The sequence below is a fragment of the Gobius niger genome (assembly GCF_951799975.1).
Source record: "Gobius niger genome assembly, chromosome: 16".
Lineage (NCBI taxonomy): Eukaryota > Metazoa > Chordata > Actinopteri > Gobiiformes > Gobiidae > Gobius > Gobius niger.
Window position 1 is genome coordinate 23,799,663 of NC_136867.1, and position 19,235 is coordinate 23,818,897.

The window sequence follows — 19,235 nt, forward strand, 5'->3', positions numbered from 1 at the left end:
CGAACCAATATCATAGCACGCTAGAGTGGACCATAGGTATAATATACAAGAGTGATAGAGCTGCGGTAAACGCGGCCGCCATGTTGTGACTGTAAAAAGAGCATTATCTTACTTTCGTCCATAAGAAAACAAGCAAACAAGTTATAAGTGGAGAAAAATAACAGTTGTGGATTTGAAATGACCAAATTCATAACTGTTTTATGAATTTACCCAAATCTCAAAGCTAAAAAAAAAACCCCATCAAAACAATGACAAAATTGAGGATGAAAATGCAACAAAAAGTGACAAAAACATGGCGAAAACACGTCAATAAAGCCATGAAAAAAGCAATAAAAAACAATATGTGACAATATCGTGTTGAAAATGACAAAAAAGCAACAAAAACACAACAACAAAAAAGCAACAAAAAAAGAAATGAAAAAGTGACTAAAACGTGGTGAAAACACAACAAAAAAGTGACAAAATCGTGTTGAAAATATGACAACAAATCAACAAAAAAGTGACAAAAAAGCGACAAAAAGTGACAAAATGTGTCGAAAATATGAAAAAAAGCAATGAAAAAGCGACAGAAAAGTGACAAAAAGCGACGAAAAGTGACAAAAAGTGACAAAAGCGTAGCGAAAACATGGCGAAAACACAATTTAAAAAGCAATAAAAAGCAACAAAAAATGTACAAAAATGTGTCGAAAATATGACAAAAAAGCAACAAAAGAGCAATGAAAAAGCAACAGAAAACACCAAAAACGCAAGTAGGTTTGTAGGTCTTAGCTTCCAAATGAGGCCCCTCTTGCTCATCAGTCAATTCCCCTTTAGATTTGGGCAAAGCCGACCTGGAGAAAACGCGCTCGGTTCGGGCGGGTCGTAAGGGGTTAAATAAAGGGGGCGTGTCCGGTCTCGGCTTTCCCGGAAGCGCTCACTGAACTTAGCTAGGTGTGACAACAGACCGGGCAGATCGCTAAAAACACAGCCACAGAGCTCTGCGCGGAGGAGCGGGGCTGTCGGACAATGAGGAGACACGTCTGAGGAGATTTTAACACAGTTTCGACATGATACGGATTTTAAACGGCGCTGGTTTGAGGGCGGTTTGCTCCAAGAAGCTGCTGAAGGACGCGCGAAGGCACAACAGGTAAACACATAATAAAGAGGGAACCGAGAACACGACTGTGAGACATAAAGACACGTGTATTAGAAGCTGTGGGAGAAAGTAAATAATCGGATTAGGACATTTTAAACCTTGGCACAAGAATCGGGGGAGGTCATGATGATTATTTCATTCATTGTGCTGTTCCTGTTCCTCTCATGCATTTTTATTTGCTTTTGAGATGTAAGAACTTGGCTTGGAGCTTGCAGAGGGCGGTGACAGTTTTAATGATCAAAGGCACATCTTTATTTGCATGTTGTCTGTACATTAAATACTGCTTTGTGCATTTATCATATTGTAAATTGTCAGCACACACCCAGACAGAAGCAACAATCAGCTTAATCCAGGGGCGGACTGGCCATAAAAAAGATTCTTGGGAAAAAACACCAAAAATGTGACAAAAACTAAACCAAAGAGTGACAAAAATGTGATAGAAATGTGATAAAAATGTGACCAAAATGTGACAAAAATGTGACAAAAATTCAACAAAAATGTGACAAAAATTCAACAAAAATGTGACAAAAATTCAACAAAAATGTGACAAAAATTCAACAAAAATTCAACAAAAATGTGACAAAAATTCAACAAAAATTTGACAAAAATTCGACAAAAATTCATCAAAAATGTGACAAAAATGTGACAAAAAATCAACAAAAATTCAACAAAAATTCAACAAAAACGTGAAAAAATGAAGAAAAAAAAGAAGGAAAGAAAAAATAAACATACAAAAGGTGACACAACACAGCAACAATGCGAGGAAAAAGGTCAGTTTTGTGGGTCTTAGCTTTCAAATGAGGTGTTACACAGTCAAAAGAGGACAGGGATGCATTTGATTTAGGCGGGGGGTAAGAGGTTAAAATATGTATTTGTGGAAGTGTCACAATTACGCTAATTTGGGCCAGGCTGGTCAGAGTCCAGGGCTGTTTTTCAGTCCCAGTCCGCCCCTGGCTTAATCACACCTTCTGGATATTTTCTGACTGTGCACAGTGACTATAATTAAGTAAAGACAGTCCCTAGTTGCCATTTCAGACTGTAGAGCCCTGCAGAAGTTGCTGTGTCAAGTAATTTAAGGTTTATACATACACAGCAATTGATAATGAAGGTTTTATTCCACCCATTCATGTTTTATGTGTCTCTTATCTGAATCCACATTTATACCTCATGCACAGATTAGCTTCCAGTTTGTTATTGTTCCAAGTTTAGACACTTGGTCAATGTTTAGATAAAAGTTATTGAGTCACTCCCTCTTGTTGAGTCCACATGTCTGGACTATATATAAAATGTCCACTGGTTTGGTGGTAAGTGTCAATCATAGAAGAATTATGAAGAAATGTTTTAACTTGTGACCTATTGGTATCGTCTGGCTGCACAACAGGTTATGCAAAATGTAGCTTTTTATGTTACATCACTTCCTGGATCAATGTAAACATTACAAAGCTAAGTAAGTAACTGTGTCCTGGACTTTTGTCTTGTCTTACATTGTACAGCCCTTTGGAAAATTCTATGGGAATAACTAGTGACTGATTGAGAAATGCAATATTATTGTTTTTGTGCTTTTGTTCCATGTGGAAAACATTTTGTATCATTGGATCTAGTTAGAAAAATTCCCGTAATTGAATGAGAACATGTAATTGGCTCCATCTGTTTATTTTACAGCCCAGTTAAATAGCTTCTCGATTTTCTTCTCTGGGTGAATGGTTTTGGAAAAGAATCTGAATTTGTAATTTAAAGTTAAGTTTTAACGTAATCTTCATTCATATTTCCACTGGACATTCTGATAATCAATCTGATAATGCCAGATTTATTTATTTATTTATTATTTTACCATACCAGGGCAGGGTTTCCTTTGGGCAAAAAGCATTGAAAATCATAACATTAACTGAGGCAAAATACATTTCTTAAACGTTAACTCTGCATTGGATTTAAAGTGGCAGCAAATCTAAATTTCTTGGAAAAGTAATGACAGGGCCGGACATTTTGGGGGGAAAAATGGAAAAGAATAGACTGACATTAGACACAACTGTTCTGCACAGATTTTTCCCACTGCCTCCAGTTTTCTTTTAACGATATACATTTCCCCTCCTTCCTCCTAAGCAGGGGTACCCAAAGTGCGGCCCGGGAGCCAAATGCGGCCCCCAGATCAACCTTCGTGGCCCTCAGACAATGTTCATTATTCCACACAATTAAAACCTCAAAAACTAACATTTTATTGTGAGACAGAGCTGATGTTATGGCTCCAAGCCTAAAAAAAGATGTGGGGCACGGTTTGAACCTCTCTTAAATGCACCTGGATGAATGTTTCACTGCACTGACCACCGATCTTTGACCCTGCACACAGCGTACACTTCGAGATGTGGCCCTCAATGAAAAAAAGTTTGGACACCGCTGCTCTTAAAGGGACTATACGGAGTTTCAAATGTTAAAATTATGTATTTTCCTCCAGCTTCATGTTCCAACAATGTCCTAATGTGTAGAATGAGCCCAGACCTGTTCACCACAACTGCCTCGAAAATAAAGTTGTTCCTTCGGGTCCGAATTGCCTCATGCACGAGCTTAATATAGAAGCTGCAGTTACACGTAAGACCTGAGGTGGCAGTAGTGAGTATAAAAAGGCATCTAGTCCCTTTAAGAAATGAAATGTGCACAGATTGCTTGCGCATGTGGCATTAAAATATGGTATTTGGACATTAACATAGCAGACTAAAGCATTACATTTGACTTGCTACTACTTGTATGGAGAATGTCCTGAGGGGAATAGTAACAGAAAAGGCTTTTATTGACCTGTTGGGTGTCATAAAGTTCAGTTCTCCAGTGAGTGAAGCATGTTGGAAGTTTTGCTAATGAACCTGTGCCTAAAAAACGGACCTATAAAGAGTCGAATGTCTGCTTGAAGAAAGTATTACTGCACAAGTTTGTACAAGTTCCTCCCTAATGAGTTCATGCATGGACTGGCTTTGTGTTCTTTGCATCGGAGGATTTGCATTTACGACTGGACTGGAACCGCTGAAAGTCTCGTAGGAACTGCCATGTTTGTTGCAAAATGGTTGTTATGGGACACATTTGTGAAATTTCATAGTCCGCACTGTTTATGGAGAATGCAGTGTATTTCTCTGTGGCACGCAACCTCACCAGGGAACCGCGCTCCTCCTGCCACAGGCTGTTTGTCTGATCCTCATTACCAGACTCTGAGATGCCAGCGGTTTTCTCTCTCTGCGTTGTTTACAAGCCCATGTAAACCTAAATATCCAACATGGAGTTTCACAAGGATTGTCTGAGAGTCTTCCATAGTAGTGGTCATTTTCAAAGTCGTTACCTGAACTTTTTTTTTTTGAGTAGATGATGTTTCGCCTCTTCATTTGTTCAGTCTGTTTTCAATTAAAAGCAGCTTTGATACAAGAGACTGAGGAAGCCTTGAAGAGGAGAGGCGGATTGTCCTCTGCCCAGTGCAAAACACAAAATACAGAACTGCAACTTTGTGCATTTATCATATTGTAAATTGTCAGCACACACCCAGACAGAAGCAACAATCAGCTTAATCCAGGGGCGGACTGGCCATAAAAAAGATTCTTGGGAAAAAACACCAAAAATGTGACAAAAACTAAACCAAAGAGTGACAAAAATGTGATAGAAATGTGATAAAAATGTGACCAAAATGTGACAAAAATGTGACAAAAATTCAACAAAAATGTGACAAAAATTCAACAAAAATGTGACAAAAATTCAACAAAAATGTGACAAAAATTCAACAAAAATTCAACAAAAATGTGACAAAAATTCAACAAAAATTTGACAAAAATTCGACAAAAATTCATCAAAAATGTGACAAAAATGTGACAAAAAATCAACAAAAATTCAACAAAAATTCAACAAAAACGTGAAAAAATGAAGAAAAAAAAGAAGGAAAGAAAAAATAAACATACAAAAGGTGACACAACACAGCAACAATGCGAGGAAAAAGGTCAGTTTTGTGGGTCTTAGCTTTCAAATGAGGTGTTACACAGTCAAAAGAGGACAGGGATGCATTTGATTTAGGCGGGGGGTAAGAGGTTAAAATATGTATTTGTGGAAGTGTCACAATTACGCTAATTTGGGCCAGGCTGGTCAGAGTCCAGGGCTGTTTTTCAGTCCCAGTCCGCCCCTGGCTTAATCACACCTTCTGGATATTTTCTGACTGTGCACAGTGACTATAATTAAGTAAAGACAGTCCCTAGTTGCCATTTCAGACTGTAGAGCCCTGCAGAAGTTGCTGTGTCAAGTAATTTAAGGTTTATACATACACAGCAATTGATAATGAAGGTTTTATTCCACCCATTCATGTTTTATGTGTCTCTTATCTGAATCCACATTTATACCTCATGCACAGATTAGCTTCCAGTTTGTTATTGTTCCAAGTTTAGACACTTGGTCAATGTTTAGATAAAAGTTATTGAGTCACTCCCTCTTGTTGAGTCCACATGTCTGGACTATATATAAAATGTCCACTGGTTTGGTGGTAAGTGTCAATCATAGAAGAATTATGAAGAAATGTTTTAACTTGTGACCTATTGGTATCGTCTGGCTGCACAACAGGTTATGCAAAATGTAGCTTTTTATGTTACATCACTTCCTGGATCAATGTAAACATTACAAAGCTAAGTAAGTAACTGTGTCCTGGACTTTTGTCTTGTCTTACATTGTACAGCCCTTTGGAAAATTCTATGGGAATAACTAGTGACTGATTGAGAAATGCAATATTATTGTTTTTGTGCTTTTGTTCCATGTGGAAAACATTTTGTATCATTGGATCTAGTTAGAAAAATTCCCGTAATTGAATGAGAACATGTAATTGGCTCCATCTGTTTATTTTACAGCCCAGTTAAATAGCTTCTCGATTTTCTTCTCTGGGTGAATGGTTTTGGAAAAGAATCTGAATTTGTAATTTAAAGTTAAGTTTTAACGTAATCTTCATTCATGTTTCCACTGGACATTCTGATAATCAATCTGATAATGCCAGATTTATTTATTTATTTATTATTTTACCATACCAGGGCAGGGTTTCCTTTGGGCAAAAAGCATTGAAAATCATAACATTAACTGAGGCAAAATACATTTCTTAAACGTTAACTCTGCATTGGATTTAAAGTGGCAGCAAATCTAAATTTCTTGGAAAAGTAATGACAGGGCCGGACATTTTGGGGGGAAAAATGGAAAAGAATAGACTGACATTAGACACAACTGTTCTGCACAGATTTTTCCCACTGCCTCCAGTTTTCTTTTAACGATATACATTTCCCCTCCTTCCTCCTAAGCAGGGGTACCCAAAGTGCGGCCCGGGAGCCAAATGCGGCCCCCAGATCAACCTTCGTGGCCCTCAGACAATGTTCATTATTCCACACAATTAAAACCTCAAAAACTAACATTTTATTGTGAGACAGAGCTGATGTTATGGCTCCAAGCCTAAAAAAAGATGTGGGGCACGGTTTGAACCTCTCTTAAATGCACCTGGATGAATGTTTCACTGCACTGACCACCGATCTTTGACCCTGCACACAGCGTACACTTCGAGATGTGGCCCTCAATGAAAAAAAGTTTGGACACCGCTGCTCTTAAAGGGACTATACGGAGTTTCAAATGTTAAAATTATGTATTTTCCTCCAGCTTCATGTTCCAACAATGTCCTAATGTGTAGAATGAGCCCAGACCTGTTCACCACAACTGCCTCGAAAATAAAGTTGTTCCTTCGGGTCCGAATTGCCTCATGCACGAGCTTAATATAGAAGCTGCAGTTACACGTAAGACCTGAGGTGGCAGTAGTGAGTATAAAAAGGCATCTAGTCCCTTTAAGAAATGAAATGTGCACAGATTGCTTGCGCATGTGGCATTAAAATATGGTATTTGGACATTAACATAGCAGACTAAAGCATTACATTTGACTTGCTACTACTTGTATGGAGAATGTCCTGAGGGGAATAGTAACAGAAAAGGCTTTTATTGACCTGTTGGGTGTCATAAAGTTCAGTTCTCCAGTGAGTGAAGCATGTTGGAAGTTTTGCTAATGAACCTGTGCCTAAAAAACGGACCTATAAAGAGTCGAATGTCTGCTTGAAGAAAGTATTACTGCACAAGTTTGTACAAGTTCCTCCCTAATGAGTTCATGCATGGACTGGCTTTGTGTTCTTTGCATCGGAGGATTTGCATTTACGACTGGACTGGAACCGCTGAAAGTCTCGTAGGAACTGCCATGTTTGTTGCAAAATGGTTGTTATGGGACACATTTGTGAAATTTCATAGTCCGCACTGTTTATGGAGAATGCAGTGTATTTCTCTGTGGCACGCAACCTCACCAGGGAACCGCGCTCCTCCTGCCACAGGCTGTTTGTCTGATCCTCATTACCAGACTCTGAGATGCCAGCGGTTTTCTCTCTCTGCGTTGTTTACAAGCCCATGTAAACCTAAATATCCAACATGGAGTTTCACAAGGATTGTCTGAGAGTCTTCCATAGTAGTGGTCATTTTCAAAGTCGTTACCTGAACTTTTTTTTTTTGAGTAGATGATGTTTCGCCTCTTCATTTGTTCAGTCTGTTTTCAATTAAAAGCAGCTTTGATACAAGAGACTGAGGAAGCCTTGAAGAGGAGAGGCGGATTGTCCTCTGCCCAGTGCAAAACACAAAATACAGAACTGCAACTTCAATTCATTTATATATTTTTTTTAAATGAAGACTTGTTTCAAACTGCTTATACTCATTAATAGCACTTTATATTGTTTGTTGCACAGCACTTTGGGCTGAAGTAGCTGATTTTAAATGTGATATGTAAATAAAGTTGACATTGACATGTTCAGGCTAAAATTAGGGCGGCAGAATGCGTTGATAAATTGTCCTTATCCAAAAGTGTGTAGACCATCTTTCTGAACAGAGTAGAGGTTTATCCATCCATATCCGTCCATCCATCCATCCATCCATGCATACATATCAATGGTTTTGTATAGCCCAGCATCACAACAGGAGTTGCCTCATAGGGCTGCACCGAACATTAATGCAATGAAACAGAGCAGGAAGTTTTTTATCATTCAAAGAATAACACAAGAATAACATTGCAGTGATAGTCACTCAATTTTCAGATGACATCACATGCTTTAGAGTCAAGGCTTTAGAGTCAAGGCTTTAGAGTCAAGTCCCCAAAAATATGGAATTATCAGAATCAGAATAGGTTTTATTGCCATTGTCATGAACAGGATCACAATTACAACGAGGAATTTTACTAGGAAACAGTTACAGCTGTATGAACCATCTCGGGCCCTGAGAACTTCAGGGAGGGGTCTCCTGGTGGTTCCCAGAGTCAGGACTAAACACGGTGAGGCTGCGCTTCAGTTTCATGCAGCTAAAATCTTGAACAGTCTTCATGAGGATGTGAGGTTTGGTGCTAGAGGGAGGGGAGGTGGGTAAAGGTAGAGTCAGTGAGTGAGGCGGACAGAGGGAGGGGTAGGTTGAGGCAGGTCATGCATCGTGTTATGTGGGAGGCTCCTGGCCTTGGAGTGTTGTGTACGTCTAATCATATTCATTTTTGTCAATACATGCTTTTCCAATGACATCACGTATAGTTCCGGCGGCCGTTTTGAATACTGAAGTAGAATTATGCAGTACTAGTTCAACATGTAGCAATATCTATACTCAGGATGAAAATGAAAGTCGACTGATTGACAGGGGCATTTTTATTAACTCGTAATCATTGCTCAAGAAGATAAAAACACGGCCCCAGAGACGCACGTTTATGTGATTTAAGTAGTAAATGTGGTTCAGACGCAGCAGCTCTGTCTGTGAAGCTACAGCAGGATTTACTAAAGATCTGCTTCACTCTGAAGACAAAACTAACACATCACAGAGGAAACAGAAAACCTTTCTTTGTGATTTTTACAGTTTGTCATGTCAACAGAGTCAGTGTTTAAGCTACTCAAGACGTTAGCCTGCTACCGGTTAGCATTTAGCTTCAATCATTGACAGTTTATTCAATCAACTGTCAGTGGCTTCAACACGATAAACACATGTGTGGCTCACATCAAAATACTACAGTAACAGCATGTTGTAGCCAAGGCTAGATGTTTGGAGTTCAGGGCTTTCTCTTGCTGAGCTGTTGAAGCTAAATGCTAACCGGTAGCACTGGATTGATGCTAGCATCTTAAACAGTGACTCACTGGTTTCTTCACATAAACATCCGTCTCTGGGGCCATGAAAATGTACATAAAAATGCCCCTGTCAATGAATCAGTTGTCTTTCTTTTATATCCTGAGTGGAGATATTGTTACATGTTGTAGTACTGCATAATTATACTTTGGTATTCAAAATGGCCACCATAACAACAAAAGTCACATGACTGGAACGGTGGATATTTTGTTTATTGAAAACATTGCCTTTACTTGTAGCCTTGATGATCCAATAGTGCGGCTGGTTTTGGAGAACTCCTTTTGGACTTTTGTTATGCTCACTTTGTAAATAATGTGGAAACTCTGTCATATTGAGCTCCAAAAGTCATGGGCAGTTATTGGACATTGGACCACTGACCTCCATAATGCACTTCTGGAGTTGGATTGATCATCACAAACATTTTTATATGATAGTGGAAACGCTATAACAGTCTTGCCTGTGAGGATCGAATAAATCAATAGTTACCACAAGAATTTGCTGTGATTTTGTTTCAATAAGCCTCTAAATGTCAAAAGCTTCAGTGTTGCATTCATTTCTCATTAAGATCTTGTATTAATCAGACATTTAGAATCAGCCAAAAGTCTATACAATTTATCCATGGAGTGAGTGTGCGACATTATGCTCCTCCTCATAGTTTTAGTATTTACAGTTTGCATCTCAAGCTTTACTTTTCCCCACAGACACTCTTTCTCAAGTCACTTCAGTGTTTACAGCCTTGTTTTTTTCCCATTGTCCTTTGTATCTGAGGGAAAAACGGTTTCACATGGACCTGCCTTTATCCGTACTGTTTGTTCCTCTGGGCAAATACAGGGTGTTCTTTTTAACAATCATATCCAGATTTAAGCGAGAGACTGGCTGTGCAGGTTTGAACAAGACCCAGTTTATTGTAGGAAATAGATACAACGTGATGTGTGATGGGTGTTTGTTTACAGAGCTTCACTGGCAGAAATCTTTAGGTTCATATTAACGCTCTCTCGTGTGTGTGTTTTCCAGCACCTACGATGTGGCCGTTGTGGGCGGAGGCATCGTCGGTTTGGCCACGGCCCGAGAGCTGATCCTGCGACACCCGAGTCTCAGCTTCATCCTGGTGGAGAAGGAGAAGGAGCTCGGTGAGAGAAAGGAGACAAGAACAGATAAAGGAGAGGGAGAGAGATGCTTGTGAGAAAAATGGATAAACACTTTAGATTTATGAGAGTGTGGTTATAATTAAAGTTTGTCCTTGTCCCAGAGAATGAAATTTATTCGTTTGGTTCAGTCCAAGAACTCTGGCTGGTCGTTATAGAAGACAGATGGGTTGATTTCAGTGCAGATACTACCGGTCAAATATTACTCCAGTATAAGTAGAGTAGAGTGGACATAATTAGGCTGTTGAAATAAACACGACACATAGACAAATGTGCTTTTTACTTGGGAGAATTTTCACACATGTAGTAGAGTATATTTCAAATGTTGTGACGTAAAAGTTGAAAATTCTCAATAAAAATACAACTCGGGTAAAGTGTTGATCCTCAAAAACTCTACTCAAGTACAGTACTGTAGTAAACTTTGTTACAGAGCACATCAAGCTGTGGTACATGTACTTTAGAGGCAACTTCTGGCGGGGCTCAGAGTCACCAACAATTTTACTTTCAAGAGACTAGATACAAGTTGGTCATTTTATGCTCACTACTGCCACCTCAGGTCTTATGCGTAACTGCAGGTTCTATATTAAGCTCATGCAGGACAACTTCTTGCGTGACAGTGCAGGATTTTAGAGGCAGTTGTGGTAAATACTCTGCAAAAAGTAAATATCAAGCATGGGCTTAAATGACTTGAATTGAGGAAATGTATCTTGTTTTGAGCGGTATTCACTCATTTAGACACTTTTCCTGATCGGACCGAGTTTACTTTGCTTGTTTGAGGACATTTCAGACCAGTTCTAGGGTAAATCTCGCTTGAAATAAGAAAGTAAAATTGCCAATGAGATAAGACCTATTTTCTTACCCCATTGGCAAAGAAAATGACCTGAAATAAGGACGAAATGTATCGAAACGAGTCAGAAACATCTCAGAACAAGTGAAATAATCTAGGACAAATGCCCAAGAACTTCTTAACTAGTCAAAACAACTAAAATGTTGATCATTATGCTCAAATTGAGATGTTTATACTGATCTAGTTATTTACTTTTTGCAGTGTAGATCTCAGAGGAGCTCATTCTACACATTAGGACATTGCTGGAACATGTAGGGGGAGGAAAGTCCTTTGTTTTAACATTTTTAAACTCTGTATAGTCCCTTTAAGTTGGGGTCATTACATTTATGCTTTAGTTCTACAATTAGACATGGTTTACACCAGTTTAGACACAATTTAGATCAGTTTTTGGTCAGTTTGGTCTTGATTTGTTCCAGATCTAGGCCACCCTGGACTTTGAAGGTTTGGAAGTTACTACAATATTTTATGAGGAAGTACTTGGTGGTGAAAGTCAGAGCTGCCTCTTCTGAAAATGCACTACATCGTCTTTAAATCCAAGCTGAGGTAGACATTTGGATTAAGCTCCAAGTTTTTGGAGATCTAGGGCGGTACGATATGAGAAAAAAAAATGCAAATTCAATAACTGCAACAACGATATTAGTGCTAGATATTTTACTAAACCGTTTCAACACAGTATATTCCATTGAAAAGACTAAATCAAGACCAAAACAAGACTACAGTTGAACAAAATTAGGAAAATCGTTACTAAAGCTGAACTTTGGAACATTTTTAAGCTACTATGTGTTTTCTTTTTGTGTAAGCTGCTGGTAAAGATAATTAAGCGATTATTATGCGACATATTGCAGCTTCTAGCGACACGGATACTGTGTCACGTCACCTAATATTGTGATACTTTGCCGATATATTGTGCAGCTATAGGGCTGTCACAATAAATACTATATCCCGACTTATCGTTTAATAAAAAACAGATAAACCATACTTTTTTGGGCTCGATCTTTATCGTCTGTTCATTTATTAGCATTTCCCCCCATTCTTTCTTTGTAAAACTTAGATTTTTAACAGAAGCAAAGAAGTTTCATTATATTTCATGTTTTTTGCAGCTTGTGTGCTATTCTAGGATGTGATTTGTGATTAGGATGTGATGAGATTTTTACAGTGTCTAGTATCGTTAGAGTCAATAATATCGTTTATCGCGATACTTTCCTGCCTCGATATATCGAACATTAAATTTGTTATCGTGACAGTGAAGGGTTGTTAAAATGTTTGTCTCCCTCAGCGGTGCATCAGAGCGGCCACAACAGCGGCGTGATCCACAGCGGGATCTACTACACCCCCGGTTCACTCAAGGCCCGGCTCTGCGTCCGAGGAGCGACTCTGGCCTACGAGTACTGCCAGAAGAAAGGGCTCCCCTACAACCAGTGTGGGAAGGTCAGTGCACACTTAACAGCTTATGGGAGTGTTTCAATGATATTTATAATATTTCTTACATGCTGTGTTTTGTTGCAGCTCATCGTCGCGGTGGAGCAGGAGGAGATTCCCAGATTAAAAGCTTTATATGAACGAGGCCAGAAGAACAACGTGCGGGACCTCAGTATAGTCGACGCTAAAGGCATCAGGGAGCGAGAGCCGTACTGTCGGGTCAGACTCTTTTTGTTTTCATGAACATTTGACCCTTCCAAGTCGGTCATGCTCAAAACAGAAAAAACTGAGGCTAAAATAGATACAAAGTTCTGACTAAAATGGGTGTAAACATTTGCTTACAATAAGTCATGGAAAATTACTGTACAATGAAAAATTGCATGGTACAGTAATATAATGACTCAATGAATGAAATAATCTCTAAAACATGAATAAAAATAGATAATGTTGATGTGACTTAGCCAAAAGGGAGGAAAACCTGTGGAAATCTTTCACTATTTTTAGTTGTTTTCTGGTATAAGCATATTTAGCTTGAGTCAAGCCCTTAACCCTCGCCTTAACCAATTGCATTTTCTCCAGTTCAGCTTTACTCAAATTTAAAAGCTTACAGCCTATAGGCCAGAGTAACGTCTCATTTGAAAGCTAAGACCTAAAATAATGTATACAGATCATTTTCCTTGCGTTTTTGTCGCCTTGCTGTCACTTTTTTGATATTTCTTTTCAATGCTTTTTTTCTCACTTTGTTGCCATATTTCTGTTGTTTTTTGTGGCATTTTTGTTGATTTTTCTTGTCACATTTTTGTTACTTTTTTGTCACATTTTCATCACTTTTCGGTCGCTCTTTTGTCATGTCTTCGTCACTTTTTCGTCACATTTTTGTTACTTTTTCATCACCATTTTAATAATCATTTTTTGTCACTTTTCTGTGATGTTTTTGTTACTTTTTCGTCACATTTTTGTTGCTAGTTTTTTCAAGAAACTTTATAGATTTGAGTAAAACCAACCTAGAGAAAATGTGCTCGGTTCAGGTGGGGTTTAAGACGTTAAAACCAAGTCCATATGAATGTTTTGTCTTATCCTTACATTAGAAAATGTGTAGAAGCTAATGGTTAGCATGTTGCCTGAAGCTAACGTTAGCATCATGGTTAGCATTCTCCGTTGTTTGTGTATTTATTTATATTTATGGGCAGTTGAAACACTTTGCAGCAATAAATGTCTCTGTATCTTTATTTGCCAGGAAAAAAAACAGCCATAACTCTGCATTTGTTAATAATGTAGTGGTGTTAAAGTTGAAAAAGTAGCGTTAGTTGTGTCCCGCTATGGCAGCTTCTCATACTGTATCCATGGAAACAGCGCCCTCTACTGGTGACTATCAGAAACCTTTTGACAAATCCATCATTAGTCATTTTTTGCAAAGGCTAACCCCACTGAAAATAGTTCAATGACCCACTTTCAGGCCCCGACTCTCTAGTTGAGAACCACTGGAACAAACAGGGGACAGTTATTAACCATATTTGTCTGATTTTCTTTCGTTTTGGATTAAAATATGCTTCCCCTCCAGGGCATCATGGCCATAGACTCCCCGTACACCGGGATCGTCGACTGGAGGATGATTTCGCTCAGTTACGGGCAGGACTTCGAGGAGGCGGGCGGGCGAGTGGTCACAGATTTTGAGGTGAATGATATCTCCATGGCAACGGAGAGCCCGGCGGGAACTGCGGAGGGTGAGAGACTAATTTTAATCAAAAGTATGTTTTTGTGACTAAAATTGGATGCAGCAAAATTTAAAGCAGTTCATGAGAAAAACACTATGACTAAAATTTCCAGATCATTTTTCACGTGGAAGAATTTTTAGTGGAAGGATTTGGTGCCCTAGGCAAGATTGAACCTCCTTTTTCCATCATATTATTAGGTCAAAAAACAGATTTTTATTACTTTATTACTTGTATGCAGATTTTACATTCTTTTGCTGGTGAGTACCCTAAAATAAATAGGTTTATTCCAAGAAAATGTAAATTAAAGGGGCCAAATGCAAGTTGGTCATTTTATACTCACTACTGCCACCTCAGGTCATACGGGTAACTGCACCTTCTATATTAAAGGAATAGGCCACCGTTTTTACATAACAAAATATGTTCTTACCTCACTTTAGACGTGTTAATATATCCCCGTCTGGTTTTTGTCCGCGCGCTCTGTCACACAAACGGAGCACATACGCAGCCTCTCCCACATGTCACATAGCTCCGAAAAAGCTCACGATAGAAGCTACCAAGCTCTTCCACGTGTTCCCTATTTAAATAAAGTTACGTGAAGTGTTTTCATGCAAAGTATATTTACACAGAAATGTAACATGTCGATTTTATAAGCAAATAAAAAAGGGGGACTATATTGTGAGGCGTAATGATACGAGGAGCACAGTGTCCGCGTAGTAACTCCTAAAGACTTCCCCCGCTCACTTCCGTCAATAACCTTTAGAAGTTACTGCGCGGACGTTTTGCTCCTCGTATCATTACGCCTCACAATATAGTCCCCCTTTTTATTTGCTTATAAAATCGACATTTTACCTTTTCTGTGTAAATATACTTCGCATGAAAACACTTCACGTAACTTTATTTAAATAGGGAACACGTGGAAGAGCTTGGTAGCTTCTATCGTGAGCTTTTTCGGAGCTATGTGACATGTGGGAGAGGCTGCGTATGTGCTCAGTTTGCGTGACAGAGCGCGCGGACAAAAACCAGACGGGGATATATTAACTCGACTAAAGTGAGGTAAGAACATATTTTGTTATGTAAAAACGGTGGCCTATTCCTTTAAGCTCGTGCATGATGAGAATTCGGACCCAAAGCAACAACTTTCTGAGTGACAGGATTTGAGGCAGTTATGGTGAACAGGTCTGGGCTCATTCCATCCATTACTGGAACATGTAGAGGATGAAAATACATAATATTGACATTTTTAAACTCCGTATAGTCATATAGTAAATGGTCTCTACATATAGCGCTTTTCCACCTACATTAGGCACTCAAAGCGCTTTACAGTAAGGATCCACTCAACCATTCATACTCTCATTCATACACCAATGTACACAGACACTGGGGCAATGTGGGTGAAGTGTCTTGCCCAAGGCCACAACGACAGTGTGCACTTTCAGGAGGTGGGATTCGAACCCCCGACCTTCCGATCATGAGACGACCCGCTCTACCATCTGCTCCACCGTCGCCCCGAATATCAAGCCAATACCTTTTATCTATCAGAGAATAATATTTAAATATATTAATACAATGATATAGAGATGATCATATTATTTTTAGATTTTGTTGATTAAATTCACATGGAATTTTTCTCAACTAAAACTAGACTAAAACTACAGAAAAACTGCATATGAATATGTTGAAAATTGAATTATGAAAATTAAAACTGCTGTTGTGTGGACATTTTGGCACTTTTGATTTATGTTTTTGCCTTTATCTTGTAGGAATGGACTATCCCATTGTGATTAAAGACACAAAGGTAAGTAATAAGTCATTCAAAAGAGGTTAATTTGGTTCCTGGTTCGGTTTAGTCTGACAAAAAGAAAATACATCCGCAAATGCGACTTGATAGACGAGTGATTCAACTAATACTGTAAATGTATTAAGCGTTTGGGGAAGAATTTGGAAGGGGCTTTAGTGTTACTTGTTGCTTATTATTTCCCTGTAGGGAGAGGAGGTGCGCTGCAAGTTCGTGCTCACCTGCGGGGGCCTGTACTCGGACCGACTGTCTCAGATCTCCGGCTGCAGCAGAGAGCCGAGGATCGTCCCGTTCAGAGGAGACTACCTCGTCCTGAAGCCCGAGAAGCACTACCTGGTCAAAGGCAACATCTACCCAGTGAGATTTTACAACCTGTAAACCATGAAGAAAACATAAAAGTTAAATATTCTCCTCACGCTTGTGCTGTATGTGCTTTGCTTAAACATTATAGGTCCCTGATCCCCGGTTTCCGTTCCTGGGCGTCCACTTCACTCCGCGGATGGACGGAAGCGTCTGGCTCGGACCAAACGCGGTTCTTGCTTTTAAACGAGAGGGATACAAACTGTTCGACTTCAACGCCAGAGACATGGTGGACGCGCTGTCGTTCAGGTATAATTGTCCACTGCCCTGTGGTGTGTTGTGGCCTGACCGTGTCTGACGTGTCACAGATTAATCTTCCCTCTCTGCTTTACTTTCCTTTACGATTGTTAGTTCTTGTCCAAGGTTTCCCTTTAATTATTAACAGTAGTTTTGCTGCTTAGTTTAAACACAGCTTTCTCTGTATTAAATTATCATGAGGATTGATTTATTAGAAATAAAAGTCATATCGGAAATCACTTTTTCCATCACGATCCATCAGAAAAGTTACTCGAACATCACTCACAAATAAAAATGCTCTGGGATTAAGGGGCGACAGTGGAGCAGATGGTAGAGCGGGTCGTCTCATGATCGGAAGGTCAGGGGTTCGAATCCCGGCTCCTGCAGGTGCAGACTGTCGTTGTGTCCTTGGGAAAGACGCTTCACCCAGTGCCCATGTGTGAGTGGTTGGAGGGACCGTTGCCGCAGATGTGAGCAGCCTCGTTTTGTCAGTCTGCCCCAGGGGAAACTGTGGCTACAAATGTAGCTTAAATGTAGCTTACCGCCATCAGCATGGAGTGACTGAACCATATATATAATAATTAGAGATAGATTAAATAATACCTATTCAGCCCCATTCATAGAAAAGGTACCGAGTCCTGTGTGAGCCTTAATGGCCGCTCTGTCTACTCCTACGCAGCCTGTTCCTTAAAATGGCAAAAAGGCGGGAAGCCCTGCACTCGAGCAGCGGCGGAGCCTCCACAGAGCGCCAGAGCTTGATTGACAGGCTCTGGAGCCAGTCAATGCACTGAAAATGCTTCCAAATTTCGGGCTGATCAACAAAAAGGAGCATGGTTAAAAATATTTCACCTCCCCCAGCGTTGTCACATTAAAACCAAAAAGTTTTAAGTGATTTTTATAAAAAGAAAAACTCTTTGGAGCCAGGCTTTTAAGCTGTTCTTGTCTCATTAGAATCAATGCTTCAAGTGTCTCTTGGAGTCACCCCTGGCCACCAGGGGGTGCTATTACAGCAATGTCAGCTCCCCGCCATAAGGACCATAGAGAAGCATGTTCCTCGCCCATTGGAATGAACCGTCCTCCCTTTCATGTGTAAAGCGCTTTGGGTGTGACTTGTGTCATATGAAAAGCGCTATACAAATAAGGTTCCCTTCCCTTTGCTTTGACAGAGGTCTTCAGAAGCTGATCTTGAAGAACATCACGTACGGTTTGGGAGAGATGTACCGAGGCATTAACATCGCCGCACAAGTGAAGATCCTGCAGAAATACATCCCTGAACTGTCTGTCAGCGACGTGCTCAGGTGACGCCCTCACAGTTATACAAGACATGCTTGCTGTTTAAAATACGTGGTGGTTGCACACAGAAAATTATACGTAGCTGAACAATGTAAAAGGGACTTACTTCACTGTTTAATTATGTACTCTTTAAAACGGTTATGAAAATCTACTAGTAGCACTTATTCATTATGGCAGAAGCGTTTCTTCATGCTGTTACATGCATTACATTGCTTATCATTGTCTGTATTTACTTCAGAACTAGTTTTTCCACTCCTCTCAAATTACAGCATCTCCTGTACTGTATAGATTATAACTAACTTGTGCAGAGAATTTTCTAGTTCTCGAAATTTCTAGTTACAACTATTATAAAGCTGTGCCTATAACTATTTTCACCGAACATCCCAGATCTAACATACAGCTTAACCACACAGTGACACAAATAAGTAGTGAAGTGCACTTAGATATGAATATGAGCAGCACATAGAAGTACTTTCTCGTGCTGCTCATATTTATGCACGTGTCTAGGTTTGTAGTTAATTTTCTGCTGCAGTAAATAGTCTTCTCCAGTGGTAACTCCCCTCTCTCTCCTGCAGGGGTCCCGCGGGGGTGCGTGCCCAGGCCTTGGATCGCGGGGGGAACCTGGTGGATGATTTTGTGTTCGACGGAGGAGTCGGGGACGTGGGCAGCCGGGTCCTTCACGTGAGAAATGCCCCGTCTCCCGCTGCCACCTCCTCCCTCTCCATCGGTGAAATGATCGCGGACGAGGTGGAAAACCGCTTCTCGCTGTAGAAAAGTATCGAAAACATCCAAGTGTTGAAACTACCTCATCAGGACAAGCCTTAAAGCAACATTTTTACATTTATCGGAACTTGTCTCACGGGCCGCCTTTAAGTCTTGCCTCTCTCTCTTCAGTTTCAACTTTTTTCTTTCCTTTCTAAGGTTAGGGAAGGTACACTTAATTGTCCCATAAAGGAGAGATTTGTCTCTTGTTCGTGATTCTGCGTCAGTCACAGAATAGCGCTTTGATTTTTAGCTGAGTTGGCTGAGGAAGAGCTGAAGGGGATTGTTTTACATATTAAAAAAAGGACATTAAAAAATATTAGGATGGTTTAAAGCCACTTCCTGTCGAGGCTTGTGGTGC

The 19,235-nt window shown here is 39.8% G+C and overlaps 1 protein-coding gene across 1 annotated transcript; it reads left to right on the top strand.

Moving 5' to 3' along the window:
* Window positions 1-916: 916 nt before the first annotated feature.
* Window positions 917-19,025, top strand: l2hgdh (L-2-hydroxyglutarate dehydrogenase). Its single transcript, XM_079573612.1, has 10 exons — window positions 917-1,126; window positions 10,316-10,431; window positions 12,570-12,721; window positions 12,800-12,931; window positions 14,274-14,436; window positions 16,188-16,222; window positions 16,412-16,579; window positions 16,674-16,831; window positions 17,986-18,117; window positions 18,688-19,025. The coding sequence occupies exons 1-10, from the start codon at window positions 1,047-1,049 to the stop codon at window positions 18,881-18,883; spliced, it is 1,332 nt and encodes a 443-aa protein (XP_079429738.1). The 5' UTR covers window positions 917-1,046; the 3' UTR covers window positions 18,884-19,025.
* The last annotated feature ends 210 nt before the right edge of the window (window positions 19,026-19,235 follow it).